This window comes from Pimephales promelas, chromosome 7, assembly GCF_988280905.1.
Source record: "Pimephales promelas chromosome 7, fPimPro1.hap1.1, whole genome shotgun sequence".
Classification (NCBI taxonomy): Eukaryota; Metazoa; Chordata; class Actinopteri; order Cypriniformes; family Leuciscidae; genus Pimephales; species Pimephales promelas.
The window spans coordinates 27,247,588-27,264,931 of record NC_142775.1 but is presented as its reverse complement, the minus strand read 5'-3'; the positions used below and the strand labels follow the sequence as shown (position 1 = coordinate 27,264,931).

The following is a 17,344-nucleotide window of genomic DNA, read 5'->3' as shown; positions in this document are numbered from 1 at the left end:
GATAGTTCATGGTATAATGCTTATGTTAAAATGACAAAAGTGTTACCAAAATTTTAACCTGTTGCAGGTCCTCTTTACCTTTGTACAAAGCTATCACTATAGATAATTGTGACAGTTCTTAATCCTTACACATTCTTGAAATATTAACCCAGAGCCACATTTAACCCACATGTTAGACTTTAAACCACAGTGCAGTGACATAACATTAAAGTCTGAGATTATTAGTTGTGCTGTACTCACGGGCAGCCAGAAATCAACGTACTCCCCTTTTGTCTAGTTTAGAAGCACCTCCTCATTTTAAAACATTCTCAGGCGTCTTAAATGTGTTGTATCTCCAGTTGCTGTCTACTGTACAAACTTTAGAGGTATGGTGAGATCACTGAGTGTTCCTGCTCTGGCGCTTCTAGCCTGGCTAAGCTTGTTCTCCTTAGAGCCTTTGCAAGGTGGAAAGGTGCTTGTCATGCCAGTGGATGGCAGCCACTGGCTGAGCATGAAGATCTTGGTGGAAGAATTGTCTCGGATGGGTCATGAGATGGTGGTCCTGGTTCCTGAAACCAGTTTTCTGATTAGGGCGTCTGCCAATTACACCACTAAGTCCTTCCGTGTGCCCTACACCATGGCTGAGCTAAATGCCAACTTGGACCACATAAGGAAGAATGCGTTTGAGAGGCCTCCACAATTTACTGATATTTTTTTGAATTTGGGGAACCTGATCGAGTTCACAAATATGCAGGTGAAAGGCTGTGAAGGACTGCTATACGACAAGCCCCTCATGAAGAGCCTAAGAGAGACGGGATTTGATGTTTTGCTCACTGATCCTTTCCTGCCATGTGGCACTATCCTTGCCGATTCCTTCTCACTTCCCGCCATTTATTTCTTGCGTGGAATTCCCTGTCGGCTTGATGAATCAGCCGCTCAGTGTCCCTCGCCTCCATCTTTTGTCCCGCGCTTCTTCACCGGTTACTCAGATAAGATGACTTTCCCTCAGAGAGCAAGAAACATGATTATGACAGTTTTTGAAATGTTCCTTTGCCATAAACTGTTTGCCAGCGCGGATGAACTGGCCAGTAGATATCTGCAGAAGGAAACTACATACAAAGAGCTATTAGGACATGCTGCAGTTTGGCTTCTACGGTATGACTTTACTTTTGAGTTCCCCAAACCTCAAATGCCAAACATGGTCCATATAGGGGGCATCAACTGTGCAAAGAGGGGTCCACTGACAAAGGTAAGATCTTAATAAGCATAGCCATTCTCAGATGTTTTCATTTTACACAACATACAGTCTTGTGTGACAGTACTTTTACAACAGTGCAAGGAATTTACTGGCAAGACTGTACAGTTAACCCCTCAACCAAACAGCAAGTGTTAATCTAGGTTAATGTTAATGGCTACCAGGAGCATTAATTGGTTATGGTGGCTGCCAAAACAATGACCAATTAGAGGTGTTCCAGTTACTGATTTAGAATCTGCTCAGTATCTCTCAAAATGCTGAACGAGTTTATGTTTAGCAAACATTTACAGTACTAAGTTTTACATCAGCACAAATCCTCTCATTGAAACAAACAAAGCAGAGATACAATGTCAATGAAAGATTCATTGTGAAGTTGATTTATAAAATCATACTTCATACTTCTGTACACCAAGTGACAAAATTGAAAAAAAAATCGATATTTTAATGTTATGATTTGGTGTCTAAAACTAAATTCAAAAGTAAAACATTAAAAAAAAATTACTTGTTACAGTGGTAGTTCCATCATGTCTTATTTAGATTTTGGGTTGTTCCCTATCCAGGGGAACTTGTGCTGTGTCAGAGTAGTGATGGGCACTTTCAAATCAGTGGTTCGGAGTGTGTATCAAACTGTCAGGTGATTTTAGTAAATAAGACTTTGTTACGTCATAGCTGTTTTGAAATGTTTCGGAATTTCAATGGTTCACCATTTTGGTTTCAAGTTGATCAAGTGTTTGTTTTTTACTTGAACTTTAAACTTAAAAAAATATATACTTGTGTTTTCTGTTTATACCTTTAGATAACCACCACTTCAGCTTCTGAAAACCCCAACAATGTAAAAAGGGTCCATTAGTTGCATTTCCGGTCTGGTTTCCAGTGTTGACATTGAGAACAACGGTTGTTAGAGTGATATTGCTTAACAAGAAAATTATTTCGGGGATTTTAGTATTAAACTGATTAGAACATTAATAGCTGAATTCATAAGGACTTATTGCATAGGATGCTCCGGGTGAGAATATGCTAGTTCTCGCGAGAACCAAGTTTGTTTTAGACTTCTAATTTGCGACCAGTGTTTATGTTTTGCTCTCTTCCCATTGCATTTGACACCGGAACTTACAGTTACTTTTATTACTTTTGCCTGTTTCCCACATTCAACAGTTAGCGGAGGTTAGAGATTACAGTTTGTAAAGTTTTAAATGGATATTTTTCTTTCAGAAATGCATTGCTTTGCTTCAGAAGGCCTTTATTAACTCCCTTGAGCTGTGTGGGGAGCACTTTTTTTACAATGGATGGATGTACTTTTCTGCACTTCAAAACAGAAACAGCAATTCACTGTCATTATAAAACTTGGAAAAGCCATGACATTTTTTTTAATACATATCTCTTATTGTTTTCGTCTGAAAGAATAATGTCATATAAACCCAGAATGTCTTGAGGCTGAGGATGTCATGGGCTATTTTTAATTTGTGGTTGACCTATCCCTTTAAGTATGGTGTGGTGTTCAATACTCTAATCTTGCATGCATCTATTTGAGTAAAGCCACTTGTACATATCTGACTATTTTCACCTTACAAATCACAAAAGTGTTTTGTGAGATTAACTCCAAGGCTCCTGTAGGATATTTGAACAGTATGTTCAATCATGTTAAATATTCTCCAGATTTAGATTCACTTGTGTACTGAATTGCTCTGATACCAGTGCAGGCTTTTAGATTAAAATAATAATAATTGAACTTTACAAGACAGTGCACTTTATACAACGAACATAGTACACTTTACAAGTCACTTTAATAAGCAAAAAAAAAAAAAAAATGGAACATACAGTATAGAGATGGGAGGGGCGTGGGGCTACGGATAGGCAGAGGTGAAGAGATGGGTCTTGAGGCAGGACTGGAAGATGGTGAGGGACTCAGAGGTGCGGATCTCGGAGGGACTTCCAGAGCCTGGGAGCTGGCCTTGAAAAGGCTCTGTCCCCAAAACTGCGAAGCTTGGAATTGTAGATATAGAGGAGACCGGCTGAGGTGGATTTGAGGGACCGTGAGGGTTGGTAGGGGGAGAGGAGGTCAGTGAGGTATGAGGGGGCCAGGTGGTGGATGGCTTTTTGTAGGTAAGGATCAGGATTTTGTCTGTGATGCAGTGTGCAACCGAAAGCTCTTTAGGCTGTATTACAACAGCAAGAAATGCTCTTTGAAGTCGCGACCACCGCTGCAGTCGTCACTGACTGAAAGGGAACTTAAAGATCACTGACCTGTACCAGCTTACTGCTGCAGATTTATTGCGGCATTGATAGTGTTGGCATTGAAATGCATAAATTCAAGTCATGAACTGTTTCCATCTCTTCCAAATTACAGTAGTTAATTTGTGAACAGAGCATAAGCTCATTGTTTTGGTTCAGGACTGTAAAAGGTGTCTGTTGTTTTGATTGTGGTGCTCAGCGACTGACGTCTGTTTAACTTTGCATGGCATGAAACTCGTTATGTCTGTGCGAGCAAGGTGCATGGATGTATGGAAATACATACTTTGATAGGCAGGAAAGACGTTGTATCATTGCATTCGGACCGAATTCAATGATTGGATGAACATTTTATGTTCGTATGCCTTCCAGAGAAAAGATATATACATATAAATACATTTAGACCACTTAACTTAGTGATTGTTAAGAGACAATATGTGATATGTGAAGTGACTTTCATCCAGCATAACTACCCGGCCTTTAATAAATGCTGTAAAAGTATTGTTAGTTCTTGATACCTAATGCATTAACTGTTTACATGATGAACCTTAATGAAATATGTTAACAATATATCAACAACCTGTTGCTGACATTTGGTCCTCTTGAACTTTGTAACAAAGCTATCTCTAAAGTGATCGTTCTTACATGCTTGTATATTCGTGAAATAATTAATCCTGAACTACATTTAACCCACTTGCTAGACTTTAAACTGCAGTGCAGTGACATAGCTAAAAAATCTGAGCTGTTGCAGCAGGCAGCCTATCAACACTCATTCCCCTTTTGTCTAGTTTTGAGGCCCCTCCTCTTTTAAAAACATTCCCAGGCTTCTTAAACGTATCTCTGTACGCTGTCTGAACATGTGAAGAATGGTGAGAGCACTGAGTTTTCCCGCTCTGGGTCTATTAGCCTGGCTAAGTTTGTTCTCCTCAGAGCCTGTGCAGGCTGGAAAGGTGCTTGTCATGCCAGTGGATGGCAGCCACTGGCTGAGCATGAAGATATTGGTGGAACAGTTGTCTCTGAGGGGTCATGAGATGGTGGTCCTGGTCCCTGAAACCAGTTTTCTGATTAGGGCGTCTGGCAATTATGCCACTAAGTCTTTTCGTGTGCCATACACCCATGCTGAGATGAATGCAAACTTGGACAACATTAAGAAGAATGCGTTTGAGAGGCCTCCACAATTAACTGATTTTTTTGAGAATTTGGGGAACCTGATAGAGTTCACAAATATGCAGGTGAAAGCCTGTGAAGGGCTGCTATACGACAAGCCCCTGATGAAGAGTCTAAAAGAGACTGGATTTGATATTTTGCTCACCGATCCTTTCCTGCCATGTGGCACTATCCTTGCCGATTCCCTCTCACTTCCCCCTGTTTACTTCTTGCATGGAATTCCCTGTCGGCTTGATGAGTCAGCTGCACAATGTCCCTCGCCTCCATCTTTTGTCCCACGCTTCATTACTGGTTACTCAGATAAGATGACTTTCCCTCAGAGAGTAAATAATATGCTTATGACATTTTTTGAAATGTTCCTTTGCCGAAAACTGTATACCAACTTTGATGAACTGGCCAGTAGATATCTGCAGAAGGAAACTACATACGAAGAGCTATTAGGGAATGGTGCAGTTTGGCTTCATAGGTATGACTTTACCTTTGAGTTCCCTAAACCTCAAATGCCAAACATGGTCCATATAGGGGGCATCAACTGTGCAAAGAGGGGTCCACTGACAAAGGTAAAATATATCATTCTCAGATATTTTAAATTGTGCACAAACTGAGCTTTAATTGCTTTCTTTTACAATAGTGAAAGGCACTTACTGGTAAGACTGTACAGTTTTTTTTTTGTTGTTTTTTTTTTGACTGCAAAAAAAAAAAAAAATGTCAATCTAGGTTAATGTCAATGGCTAAAAGGGGCATTTAGTGGTGGCTGTGATACTTTGGGTGTATTTTTATTGCAGGATTAACAGAGTCATATTGTGTAAAATATAATTTGTATAATAAAAGAATAAAGCAAGTAAATTAAAATGATCTGGTTGTTATAGTCGTATCACATGAGTTCAACCAACCCGATCTCACGACCAAGTCGTACGAATTCGACGAATGATTAAAAAGTGGCTAATTCGTAACAATTCATACGACCTCACTCGTACGAATTAATACGATTTTGCTAAATCGTACATATTTTACGAATTGGCCAATTCGTATGAATTCGTACGAATGACCTACCCCTTACCCCGCCCCTAAACCTAACCATCACGTGGGTTTAGACAAATCGTATGAATTAGTACGAGTGAGGTCGTACGAATTAGTACGAATTAGACACTTTATAATCATGCGTCGAATTCGTACGAGTTGGTCGTGAGATAGTGTTGGTTCAACGGCACTGCAAATGTGTAAATTTTTATGTTATAATAGTGATTTGATAATGTCTAAAATTTAAATATAAATTAAAAAGCAAAATGTGAAAAAAGGGCTATTATGGAGTGGAAATAGCTAATGAGCCAATAAGTGCTCCTTTTAGTTTTACAAATAGCGACAATCTTTGAAGGATGAACTATAAAACGTTTTTACATAGTCATCACATTAAAATTAACATTTAAATGAGATAATTTGGATGATTTTGAGATTTGATTACCTAGAAATAGTTGTTTGAAGGACTTGAAAGTCCTTGAAAAGTACTTAATTATTTTAACAGTGGTCTATAACTGTCTAATTTGCCTTGTTGGTTGATTGGTCAAATTGTCAAATGGATTCAATATGTATAGATCTGCTTGATGTGATATTTGAGGATGGCTGCTGCAGCATAAGGTCAGGAATGAAAGAAAATATGTGGGACAGTCACATCGAGGGAGTAAGATTTGATGTCATATAAAAAATAATATTAAATAAATAATTAAAAAAATTAATATATATATATAGGTCCAGGTCAACATGCTCTAATCTAAGTTGATAACATGTCTATGAAGGCATACCATTGATTACTTCAATGCCATATTTGGACTTAGCACATCCTACAAGCTGCAAACATCACCACTCCCTTGAACCCAGCCCCAACTCAATATAGTACTTTAACCTTTGCGGTTACACTGTGTAAGTGTTTTTCTTACTTAATCTCCTTCAACTGCCTCTGTCCTTCACACCATTGATAAAATGGCTGTTGTATGGTTGCTCCTGAGTCTCTTCTTCTTGGGTTCAGCTGAAGCTGGAAAACTGTTGGTTATTCCATCAGATGGCAGTCACTGGTTAGGGATGAAGCCTATTGTGGAGGAGCTGGGGAGGAGAGGAAACCAGGTGGTGGTCGTCATCCCAGAGGCGAGTCTGAGTATGGGTCCTTCACAGAATACCACCACTCTGACATATCCAGTGAACTACACCAAGGATGAATTAGAAGCAGACATGGCAGATAAAATAAACACACTTCTGAGTGTTGATGTCTCTACAGACCTGGCCAAGTTCCAGACATTTATTTTTTCACTGGATATTCTTCAAAGCTTCATAGTGAGAAATGCAGAGAGTCTGCTCTTCAACAGGGACTTGATGAATAAACTGCAAGACTACAGCTTTGATGCTATTCTCACAGATCCATTTGAGCCCATTGGAGCTATAGCTGGTGAATATCTCTCAGTTCCAGCTATTTATATGCTAATAAACCATCCTTGTGGTGTTGACGCTCTTGCCAGTCAATGTCCAGTTCCAGCCTCTTATGTTCCACAACCTTCAACTCACTTTACTGACCACATGCATCTTTGGCAAAGAAGTGTGAACCTGGTAAGGACTCTCCTGCAGCCCATGGCTTGCAAACATATGTTTGCTCGTGCAGATGAGATCGCTTCAAGAGCACTTCAGAAAAAAACATCGATGGTGGAGATCATGAGCCGTGCAGCTCTCTGGTTTATGCGTTTTGACTTTGCTTTGGAATTCCCACGTCCGGTGATGCCAAACATGGTCATGATTGGAGCAACAGTTAGCCAGAAACCAAAACCTTTATCAAAAGTGAGTCTTTATTTTTCAGTTCCTAATAGGCTTACTAATGCTGCACTATAGTTGTGTATAAAGTTTGATTTAAAAAAGTAAATCTGGAAACACAGGACAAGCAATGTTAGAATGCAATATCTGTTCAAAAACAGTAGCTGATGGACACGCCCAAACTACTCTTACTATTTTTGCTGCCATATCTTTATACAGCAAAAACAGTATAGGCTAAGGCTATATGGTGTTTCAAATTCAGGGATTTAGTCCAAACGCACTGAGACCTTTCACTGTTTTTGTTCCTTTGAGTGATGTAAAAACTGAACTGCGAGTCATTGTAAGAATGAAGAAAGAAAAGGAAAAGTTAGCTTATGCTACGGTAACCCTTTGTCAACGTCATGCGCGCCAAGCTTCTACTCATGAGTCCCAGGGAATGCCGGGGATCCCAGATTTAAGCGGGGAATAACGCGGCCAGCAGGCTGGCATAAGAACATAAGCACTCATAGGGAATAGAGAGTGGCGCTACAGGTCCTTATAAACATATGGCATATTAACCCAAATATAGTGCAGCTCAACCAGGAGAGCTAAGACAGAACATACATCTCACTTATACTGACAGACGTTTAGCCTACAGGGCGGGAACTTCCAGGTTATAAAACCTGACAAAGGTGGATGGGGAGGCCTAGCCTGCCACCACACATACGTCATGAATAGAAATTCCGCTGGACCATGCACATTACGAGGCCATGCCTCTAGTGGAATAACCCCTGACACCCAAAGGGTTCAAAGGGATATGCTTTCAAGGCCTCGAGGACCAAGGAAATATCCAACATAGGAACCGACGGGGGCGCGGGGAGTTCATCAGCAGAGGTGTATCCCTTCTTTGCGGTGTGTTACTTGCAAGAATGTAGCCCCTACCAAACTCAGCAATCAGCATACTTTCACGTCTCGAGCTGGCCCGAGCTGATGTATGCCGTAAAGCAGTCGAATTTTGTAGTTCTTTATTGTGCTCCCCGAAGTTACAGAGTGCCAGTAAAATACAGACCACGTCAAGCTATCAGACCTGTCATTCAACCTATTGTAAGTCGATGTACCATCGGGTTTGGAAAAATATTATAAAGTTTGAAAACACTACAGAGTGCTGCTTTAATCGCACAATAAAATTATCAATAGCTTGATAATTTTTCCAGCCGGGATAATTCCCATTTGCATGCTTGTTTGTTTTTTTATTCGTCTCTCTCTCTACCAAAGAGACTGGATGACAACTCTCGGTTCCTTAGCATAGGAGGAGTGAACTAGAGCTTACCCTGATAGCACACATACATCACAGAGATGTCTATTTGATGTGTTTTTTTTTACATCTGGAAGACCTCTGGAAGATTAAGTTTCTTAATTTGTAATTTGTAGAATAGGATTTGTGCATCTGCAATGAAGAATTTTCTGTTGTGTTGTGTTTGTGGAAGATAAAAAAGTCTGCAACTCAACATTTCTCTCTGTGACTTCAAATTCACTGTTACACATGCATGGCTATTCTCTACAACTACAAATTCCACTGTCACAGGCATTCAGTTGTTTTGCACCAAAAATACTTTCATAGTAGAGCTCTCTCTGTCACCGTACAGCCTATATTAATAAACACTGTTAAAGTATTGTTCAATGTTACTTCATGTTACCTAATGCATTAACTAATGTTAACATATTGAACCTTATTGAAAAGTGTTACCAGGATATTTACCACTTGTTAACATTTAGTCCTCTTGCCCTTTCTATGAACAAAGCTATCTTTATAACTTTGACAGATCTTACATGCTCTTACGTTCTTGAAATATTAACCCAGAGCTACATTTATCCCACTTGTTAAACTTTAAACCACAGTGTAGAGATGTTGCTTAAAAGTCTGCGCTGATTAGTTGTACTGTACACACATGCAGCCAGAGATCTGTCAACACTCACTCCCCTTTTGTTTAGTTTAGAAGCACCTCCTCATTTGAAAACATTCCCAGTTGTCTACTGTACAAACGTTAGAGGTGTGGTGAGATCACTGAGTGTTCCTGCTCTGGAGTTTATAGCCTGGCTAAGCTTCTCACTTCCTTCCTGCCGTTTACTTTTTGCGTTTGATTCCCAGTCAGTGTCCCTCGCCTCCATCTTCTGTCCCGTGCTTGTCCATCGGTTGCTTAGATAAGATGACTTTCCCTTAGACAGTAAATTATATGCTTATGACAGTTTTTGAAATGTTCATTTGCCGTAAACTGTTTCCCAGTGCTGATGAACTGGCCCAACCCGGTCTCATCCCAAATCGTCATATAACTGACGTTTTGGAACGTCTTTTGACCATACGTCAATATTCGCCTTTTTAGGGCCCCCTTAAACGTCGGTAGATGAGGTTATGGGATCCTAACTCTACCCCATACCTAAACTTAACCCTAAACCTAACCCGTCACCTAACTGACGTTAAAGGTAAAGCGTCAGTTGTATGACGGCCCGGGATCGCCATCTACCGACGTTTAAGGGGGCCCTAAAAAGGCGGATATTGACGTATGGTCAAAATACGTCCCAAAACGTCCGTTATATGACGATTTGGGATGAGACTGTGTTAACTGGCCAGTAGATATCTGCAGAAGGAAACTACATGCAAAGAGCTATTAGATCACACTGTAGTTTGGCTTCTATAACTTTACCTTTGAGTTCCCCAAACCTCAAATGCCAAACATGGTCCATATAAGGGGGCATCAACTGTGCAAAAAGGGGTTCACTGACAAAGGTAAGATGTTAATGAGCTTAGCCATTCTCAGTTCTATGCTGTTTCAAAATACAGAGCTTTCACATGTCTTTTACTGGTAAGACTGTACAGTTAATGCAACTTCTTAGATTTGTATAAATTAACATGGGATCACTCAGAGAGTCAGTTTAGGAGTTAAGATATTGTGCATAATTTTAGAATTTTCTGGTCCAGCATGAATTTAACTGGAGGCTAAATATTTTTTCTTTGTTTGACCACTATAATCTTCAAGCATGAAATGAGACTCATTGTCTTTGCAATTATATTGTGTACTTTTTCAGTAAGCAAAAAGCGAAAGGTAGTTTTTACCAAGAGGTTTTATTGATGCAGTATGCTGCTTTTCAGAAGTTCAGAGTTTGAACATGCAAGTTCATGTTGGTATTTGTGCGAGTGAGTGAGTGAGTGACTGAGTGAGTGAGCTAAAACTGGACTGTTTACAATGAATAGGAGTATGGTTAACCGTGAAAGCTTGTGCTTTTGTGTCCATGAAACGTGATATCTCAATACTGATATCTGTCCTCTGTGTAGGAGCTGGAGGAGTTTGCGAATGGTTCTGGAGAGCATGGGTTTGTGGTCTTCACTCTGGGCTCCATGGTGTCACAGTTACCCGAGGCCAAAGCCAGAGAGTTCTTTGAGGCATTTAGGCAGATACCTCAGAGGGTAAGTGTGGTACACTTAAAAAAAAGACTTCTTTTTAAATGCTTAAATACAATTGAAATGCTATCTTTAAAGTAACTCTATGATGATCATGTTAAAGAATGGCCAGAAGTGTTGTCATGTTTTGCTAGAGAAAAAAAGTGACATTGGGTACATTACAGAAAGATCCTTATCTGTTTGGTAACCATGGCAATTTCAGTTAGGACCACATTTACGACAAAAGATATTACAAAATAACATTAGTGCATTTCTTATCTTAACCACAGATCGGAAAAAGGGTATTACAGAATCTTCCTAACTCCACAAAAAAATCCTAAAAACTGTCTTAACTTTAGGACAACCCCAATGATGTCCTAACGTCAAAACTATTTGTGAAATTAATTATTACTGTAACAATCACAAAATGATAGCCCTGTCTGAGAATGGCGTCACATGTATCAATGATTTAGCTGAAAAACAGCAATGTTTGATGGTGTAAAGACTTTGTGAACACCCAAATGATGTGCTGCTTTTTGATGACAAAATTCTGAAAAATAATTACAGACTCTTATGAAATAAAAGGATTAGGCTTTGCCTTTTCTTTCAAGCTTATAAAAACTTAACTTAATGAATTTTGTTCCCCATTCTTTTTTTTCCCCAAACTGCATAAGATGAGATTTTATAAGATAGGATAAGAATTCTAAATCAACTTATGATTTGGTTCTGTAATATGAATTTGTGAAAATTCCAAAATAAACTTGTCAGATCTTAACATAAGACTTAAGATAAAACGTTTCTGTAATATGCTGGAAAAGGTCTGGGGAAAATAAGCCCAAAATAATCAACCTGGTCTGAAAAAAAAAAAAATGATGGGTCCCTTGACTAAATTTAGATCACGTTTGGAACGAGTACTAATGAACGAGCCAATGGATTTTGCCTGTGTGATGATATCACACACTCTGCCCCATGGTGCGAGTATAAATATGGAAGTGGATTCACGCGCTAGTTGCCTTTCGCTTCGGAGCCGATCGTTTGACGTCTCTGAAGAGTGCTGTTGTTTACAACGAGCAAGTGTGTCTGTGTTCTTCTGGAAGACTCTCCCAGTGTTGGTGGTTTCTACAGCGCGAGTGTAGCGGTGATCGTTAGCTTTGAGCTCTCAACTGCTGTTTTAACAGCAACAAATTTCTAAATGTTTGTGTGTGTTGACGGCTTGTTAGAGGGCGAAAAAGTGAGTGCTTCACTGTTTCAGTTCACTGTTCAGTGTTGTTACGGCCGTTACGGCCTGTGCTCCAGCACTGGTAATGGGTCCTATTTCCTGAAAAAGCAACACGGGTGCGTTTGCATCTTTTTCAAGATGTCATTCCACCCGTGCGTTTCTGGATGCGGTCGTTCCCTTTTCCTCTCTGTCACAATTGTTGCATCACATGTTTGGGCTTTTGTGGACGGTTCATGTTCCCATTGCGGGATCATGACTTTCGCTGTGTTGAGATCGAAACTCGCCTTTGTCCCCAAAGCGCGAGTCCCCATTACTATGCCCCAACCCCATGTGGAATGAGTGATCAGAGGATAGTGATGGATGTCTCTCCCTGTGGGCTCTTCACTCCTCCATCACACCACAGCCGATGGAATTCCTGTTGAACGTGCTGGTCCCTCTGTAATGGACCGATCAGCCATTTCAATTGGGTGTCCCCCAGAAGATAAGATGTCGATAGGTGAGCTGGCCTCTGGAGATCTCCCTCTGGGAGAGTAACATTGCCCGAGCCAGATCCAGAAATTTCAGCTATGCTGAAACAGGCCAACGAGGCTGCTGGGCTCGAGTGAAACCCTTCACCATGTCCCGTTCAGTCTTGGTTGATTGGTATCTCGGGGCAGGCCGCTCTGGTTCTCAGCTCAGCCCCAGTGACTTTCTTTCCTGAAGTGCATGGAAAGCTTACCAGGTTGTGGACGACACTTTTCTCTGCCAGAAACTGCCTGAATAGCTTTCCCCCCTCGCTACCCTTGAGGGAGGAGTGTTCAAGGGTTATGAGGTGGAGCGCAGTGGAGCGATCTGTCGCATAACAGGTGCACCTGTGCCCAACGGCCACTGCGTCTGGGGGATCCTTGTCTCCCCTCGCAGGCCGGTAAGCTAACGTCAGGTTTGGCGGTCAGAGCTTACAAAGCCTGTGGGCAAGCTGCCTTCTCTTTGCATGGCATTATTATACATCTGCAGATAGAGACAGATCATTCACTGTACAGCATTTGCAGCAGATCCGAAACGACCACAGCTGTGTCCGCGTGTTTTTAACGATTATACCCAGCTTCGATAGTTGAATGAATACATTACTCTCCTTAGTGTCAAATATACTTTTCAAACCCGCCTACAAGGAAGTAAATGTTTCTCAATGGAGAGAGGACGGACTCTCTGTACAAATGAAATGAAGCCTACGAGAGTCTGGTTGAACCAGGGTACTGAATAACAGCACCATTTCATAACAACATAATGTTATGCAAAATAATGCATGTCACCATACTGTATGTTCATACTTACATGGCTTCAAAAATAAACTTTAAGCCCTCTTTGATTTGTAGGTGCTCTGGAGGTACACTGGACCAGTCCCTGAAAATGCTCCAAAGAATGTCAAACTGATGAAATGGCTTCCACAAAATGATCTCTTGGGTATGTTTATATTCTCCTTTGACCCTCTAACCTTCCTGGAAGACATTTTATAAGTGTGCTTTTTTTTTTTTTAAACTGATGGCAAGAGTCAGGGGGTGCATGTTGTTTGAATTACTATGGCATGTTTCAATACAAAATCATTTGACAACACTCTAACATACTGAATGTGTTGTTTTCTTGTAGGCCATCCTAAGGTTAAGGCTTTTATTACGCATGGCGGATCACATGGAATCTATGAAGGAATCTGTAATGGGGTGCCAATGGTGATGCTTCCTCTGTTTGGAGACCAAGGGGATAATGCCCAGCGTTTAGTGGCTCGAGGTGTTGCAGAAGCCCTGAGTATCTTTGATGTAACCTCAGAAAAACTGCTGGTTGCATTGAGAAAGGTCCTCAATGACAAAAGGTAAAACACATGTATTACGTTTAGCCTGTGCATTAAAAATGCAATTTATGCACTGATACATTGTGTTGATTAATACAGCATTTATTTAGTATTGAACTCAAAGTGGCATGTTTGGCATATGAGAATAAAAAAATACAATCTTTCTACAAAATTTCACATTCAATTAATCGTGTTACATGCCTTTTTTGTAAATTTATTTATTACATTTATTAGCAATTTCTGAGTGAAAATTTAGTAAATCCTACAACAAATAGTTTTGCATGTGTAGATTGTGGAATCTTTTTGTATGCAACAAAATATAAAAATACTTCCTCCATTTTTGACTCATCAGCTACAAGGAGAAGATGTTAGAGCTTTCAGCTATTCACAGAGACCGTCCCATTGAGCCTCTGGACCTGGCTGTGTTCTGGACTGAGTTTGTCATGAGGCACAAAGGGGCAGATCATCTCAGATCCGCAGCCCATGAGCTGAACTGGATTCAGTATCATTCCCTGGACGTCATTGGCTTTCTCATTCTCATTCTAGTGACTGTTATTTTTGTGACCGTCAAAAGCTGCATGTTCTGTTTCAGGAAGTGCTTCAAGAAAACTCTGAAAAATAAGAAGGAGTAGATACATAAAGTCAACTTTTTGTCCCTTTTCGTGGGGTGATTGTAAGAAATCTCTTTAATCTGTGTTTTTTGTAACTTTAATACCTCCATGACTTGAATAAAGCCTCACAAAACCTATACTGAGTGTGAACATCTACCTTTTTTCTACAATAGTATATGTTTTAGTTTTGTCTGGCTATGTTATTTCAAATCACTGTGTACAAATTTATGGGTATAGAACAGATTGTTAAAATACTATAACATTTTCAGTATTTATTTCAGAAAACGTATATGAATCTTTTTGCTTAGTTATCTCTGTAGTTGTTACTGTTACAGATAATTGTTATATTGCATTGTGGACTATCCAAATTTGCTTAGCAGGTGACTTGATACAATTGCTGTAATTATAAATACTGAAAGAAAAAAAAACAGAGCATCTGTTTTTGCAACAGAGCATGGGCTTTATTGATGAAAAAAGATAATATTATTAAATATTCTCAATAAGGTATCTAGTATTAGATATTATTAATATTAGATCTCTCTCTCTCTCTCTCTCTCTCTCTCTCTCTCTCTCTCTCTCTCTCTCTCTCTCTCTCTCTCTCTCGAGTGCATGCTGGGAGTGAGTGGGCGGAGCGCGGTGAGTGTGGATGTGAGTGGTAGCCGATTTGTGGCTGGTAAGAGTGCTCTTTTCAAACTTTTTCTTTTTTCTTTGTAAGTGTTTATGTTTGTGTTTTTTGTTGTTTTAGTTTTTTTGTTTTGTGAGGATAGTCTGCTTCCAGCATTTTGCTGGAAAGCATGGCGACTCCAAACACGATGACTTTTGAAAATTTAACTCGGCGTCATGGATTGAAGATTGATTCAAATGTTAACGTGGAAGATGTGTGTTTGGCTGCGGGAGACGTTGTGGGTCATGAACACATCGTGTCCGCTTCGCGAATGAATAGTGCGTTTGTGCTTTTTTTTAGCACTATTGAGAAGGCAAATGAATTAGTGCAAAAAGGTGTTGTAATCAAAGGTTCACTCACGCCGGTGTTTCCTCTGAGTACTCCCGCCAAGAAAATAATGATTTCAAACATATTCCTCCTTTCGTGAAAGATGAGATGATTGTGCAAGAATTGTCCCGTCATGGAAAGATCGTTTCCCCCATCAAAAAAAAAAAATTCCGCTCGGATGTAAATCTCCTCTAGGAAAACATCTCGTGTCTTTTAGGAGACAGGTGTTTATGATTCTGAAGGATGGTGAGGATGAACTTGACCTGGTCTTTAAATTTAAAATAGAAGGCTTTGATTAGGCTATAGCCTACTGTTTTCGCATCATCTGACACGACGATCAAATGTTTTGGTTGTATGAAAATCGGGCATCTCAGTCGTAATTGCCCTGATAAGGTGAATAAAAACACAGAGCTGATTGATGCAGCTAAAGCGGGGAGCGCTGTGGATGAGAGTAGCGCGTCTGAACCTACTGTGTCGGCGATTCCCGCGAGTACACTACAGTGATCGAGCCGCTGGAGGGAGCGAGTAGCGCGGAGGTGCGGGTTTTTTCTCCTGTTGATCATAGAAGTGTTGTGGCGGAGTCTCTGGCGGCCGAGAACGCGGTGGGGTTGAGTACATTATCTTCGGCGTTTATAGAACAAAATAGAGAGATTATACAGGAAAATCTGAGACTGAATGACTGTGAATTGGATATGGAAGTTGAATCTACTTTCAAAACTCCAATTAAAAGAAGAAAGAGTCGAAATGATAAAAACAGTAAAGTGACGCTGCTGAAGATGCTTCGGATGATGATGATGATTCTGATTCTAATGTTTCTGTGTGTTCAGAGGTTTCTGTCTGTTCCCAGAATGAAGCAGGGAATGTTCTGTACAAAGCTGAAGACATAGTGTTTTTCTTCAGGAAACGAAGGGGCTAAAAGGTGTGCAGATTGAGGATTATTTTCCTAATCGTGCACAATTTGTGAAAGACACAAGATATCTGATAATGGAAGGGGCTTTCTCAGATCTTGAAGTGTATCGTTTACGGAAGTTTGTGAACAAGTTGAAAAAACAAATTCGTAGAGATGACAAGAATGCCATGGTTTAAACCTCTGAGCTTGGTTTTTTTGACCTTATGCACACTCTCTGTTTTTTTCCATCTCAGTTTCTTGTTGAACCTAAATAAAACTAGCCTATGAGTCAGCTAAAAATCGGAACTCTCAATTAAATGGAGCTAGAGTTCGTAAGAGGATGATGTTGTATGAATTTATTAATCAGAAGTCTGTTGATGTCATGTTTATACAAGAAACGCACAGCGATTAAAGAAATGAGGTGGATTGGAAAAGAGAATGGGGAGGTTAACTTTTTCTTAGTCATAAATCCTCTATTAGTGGAGGTGTTGCAATTTTATTTAGTAAAAATATTACTCCAGTATCTTATGGATCTGTTGAAATTGAAAAAGGTAGTTTTTTAAAAGTTATTGTTAAATTTGAAAAAATTGTTATGTTTTTTTTAAAATATTTATGCTCCTAATAATGGAGTGGAAAGAGTTTTGTTTTTAAATTTAATCAACACTACTCTCAAAGGCCTAAATACAGATGATTTTTTAGTTTTAGGTGGAGATTTTAACTGTACAGAGAGTGATAAAATAGATCGAAATCATTTAGAACCACACGTTGCATCTCAAAGAGTTCTCAAGCAAATCATTCAAACTTTTGATTTTTGTGATATTTGGAGAAGTATACATAAACAAATAAGACAATACACATGGGTTCATTGTAAAGATAATTATTTGTCTTTGGCACGTCTTGATCGGTTTTATAGCTTTAAGCACCAGTTCAATATTTTTAAATCTTGTCAAATTAATCCTGTAGGTTTTTCGGAC

The 17,344-nt window shown here is 39.7% G+C and overlaps 1 protein-coding gene and 1 pseudogene across 2 annotated transcripts; both read left to right on the top strand.

Moving 5' to 3' along the window:
• LOC120467028 (UDP-glucuronosyltransferase 1A1 pseudogene) lies at positions 1 to 4,193 on the top strand (annotated as a pseudogene).
• A 99-nt stretch (positions 4,194 to 4,292) lies between these two features.
• LOC120467027 (UDP-glucuronosyltransferase) lies at positions 4,293 to 14,627 on the top strand. Of its 2 annotated transcripts, none has more exons than XM_039655768.2 (5): positions 4,293 to 5,190; positions 10,734 to 10,865; positions 13,410 to 13,497; positions 13,681 to 13,900; positions 14,232 to 14,627. In XM_039655768.2, exons 1-5 carry the CDS (start codon positions 4,330 to 4,332, stop codon positions 14,509 to 14,511), a joined length of 1,581 nt encoding a protein of 526 aa, XP_039511702.2. In that variant the 5' UTR covers positions 4,293 to 4,329; the 3' UTR covers positions 14,512 to 14,627. The 2 variants fall into 2 exon arrangements, with proteins under 2 accessions (XP_039511702.2, XP_039511704.2); XM_039655770.2 differs by lacking the exon at positions 4,293 to 5,190 and adding an exon at positions 5,855 to 7,450.
• Positions 14,628 to 17,344: the final 2,717 nt, after the last annotated feature.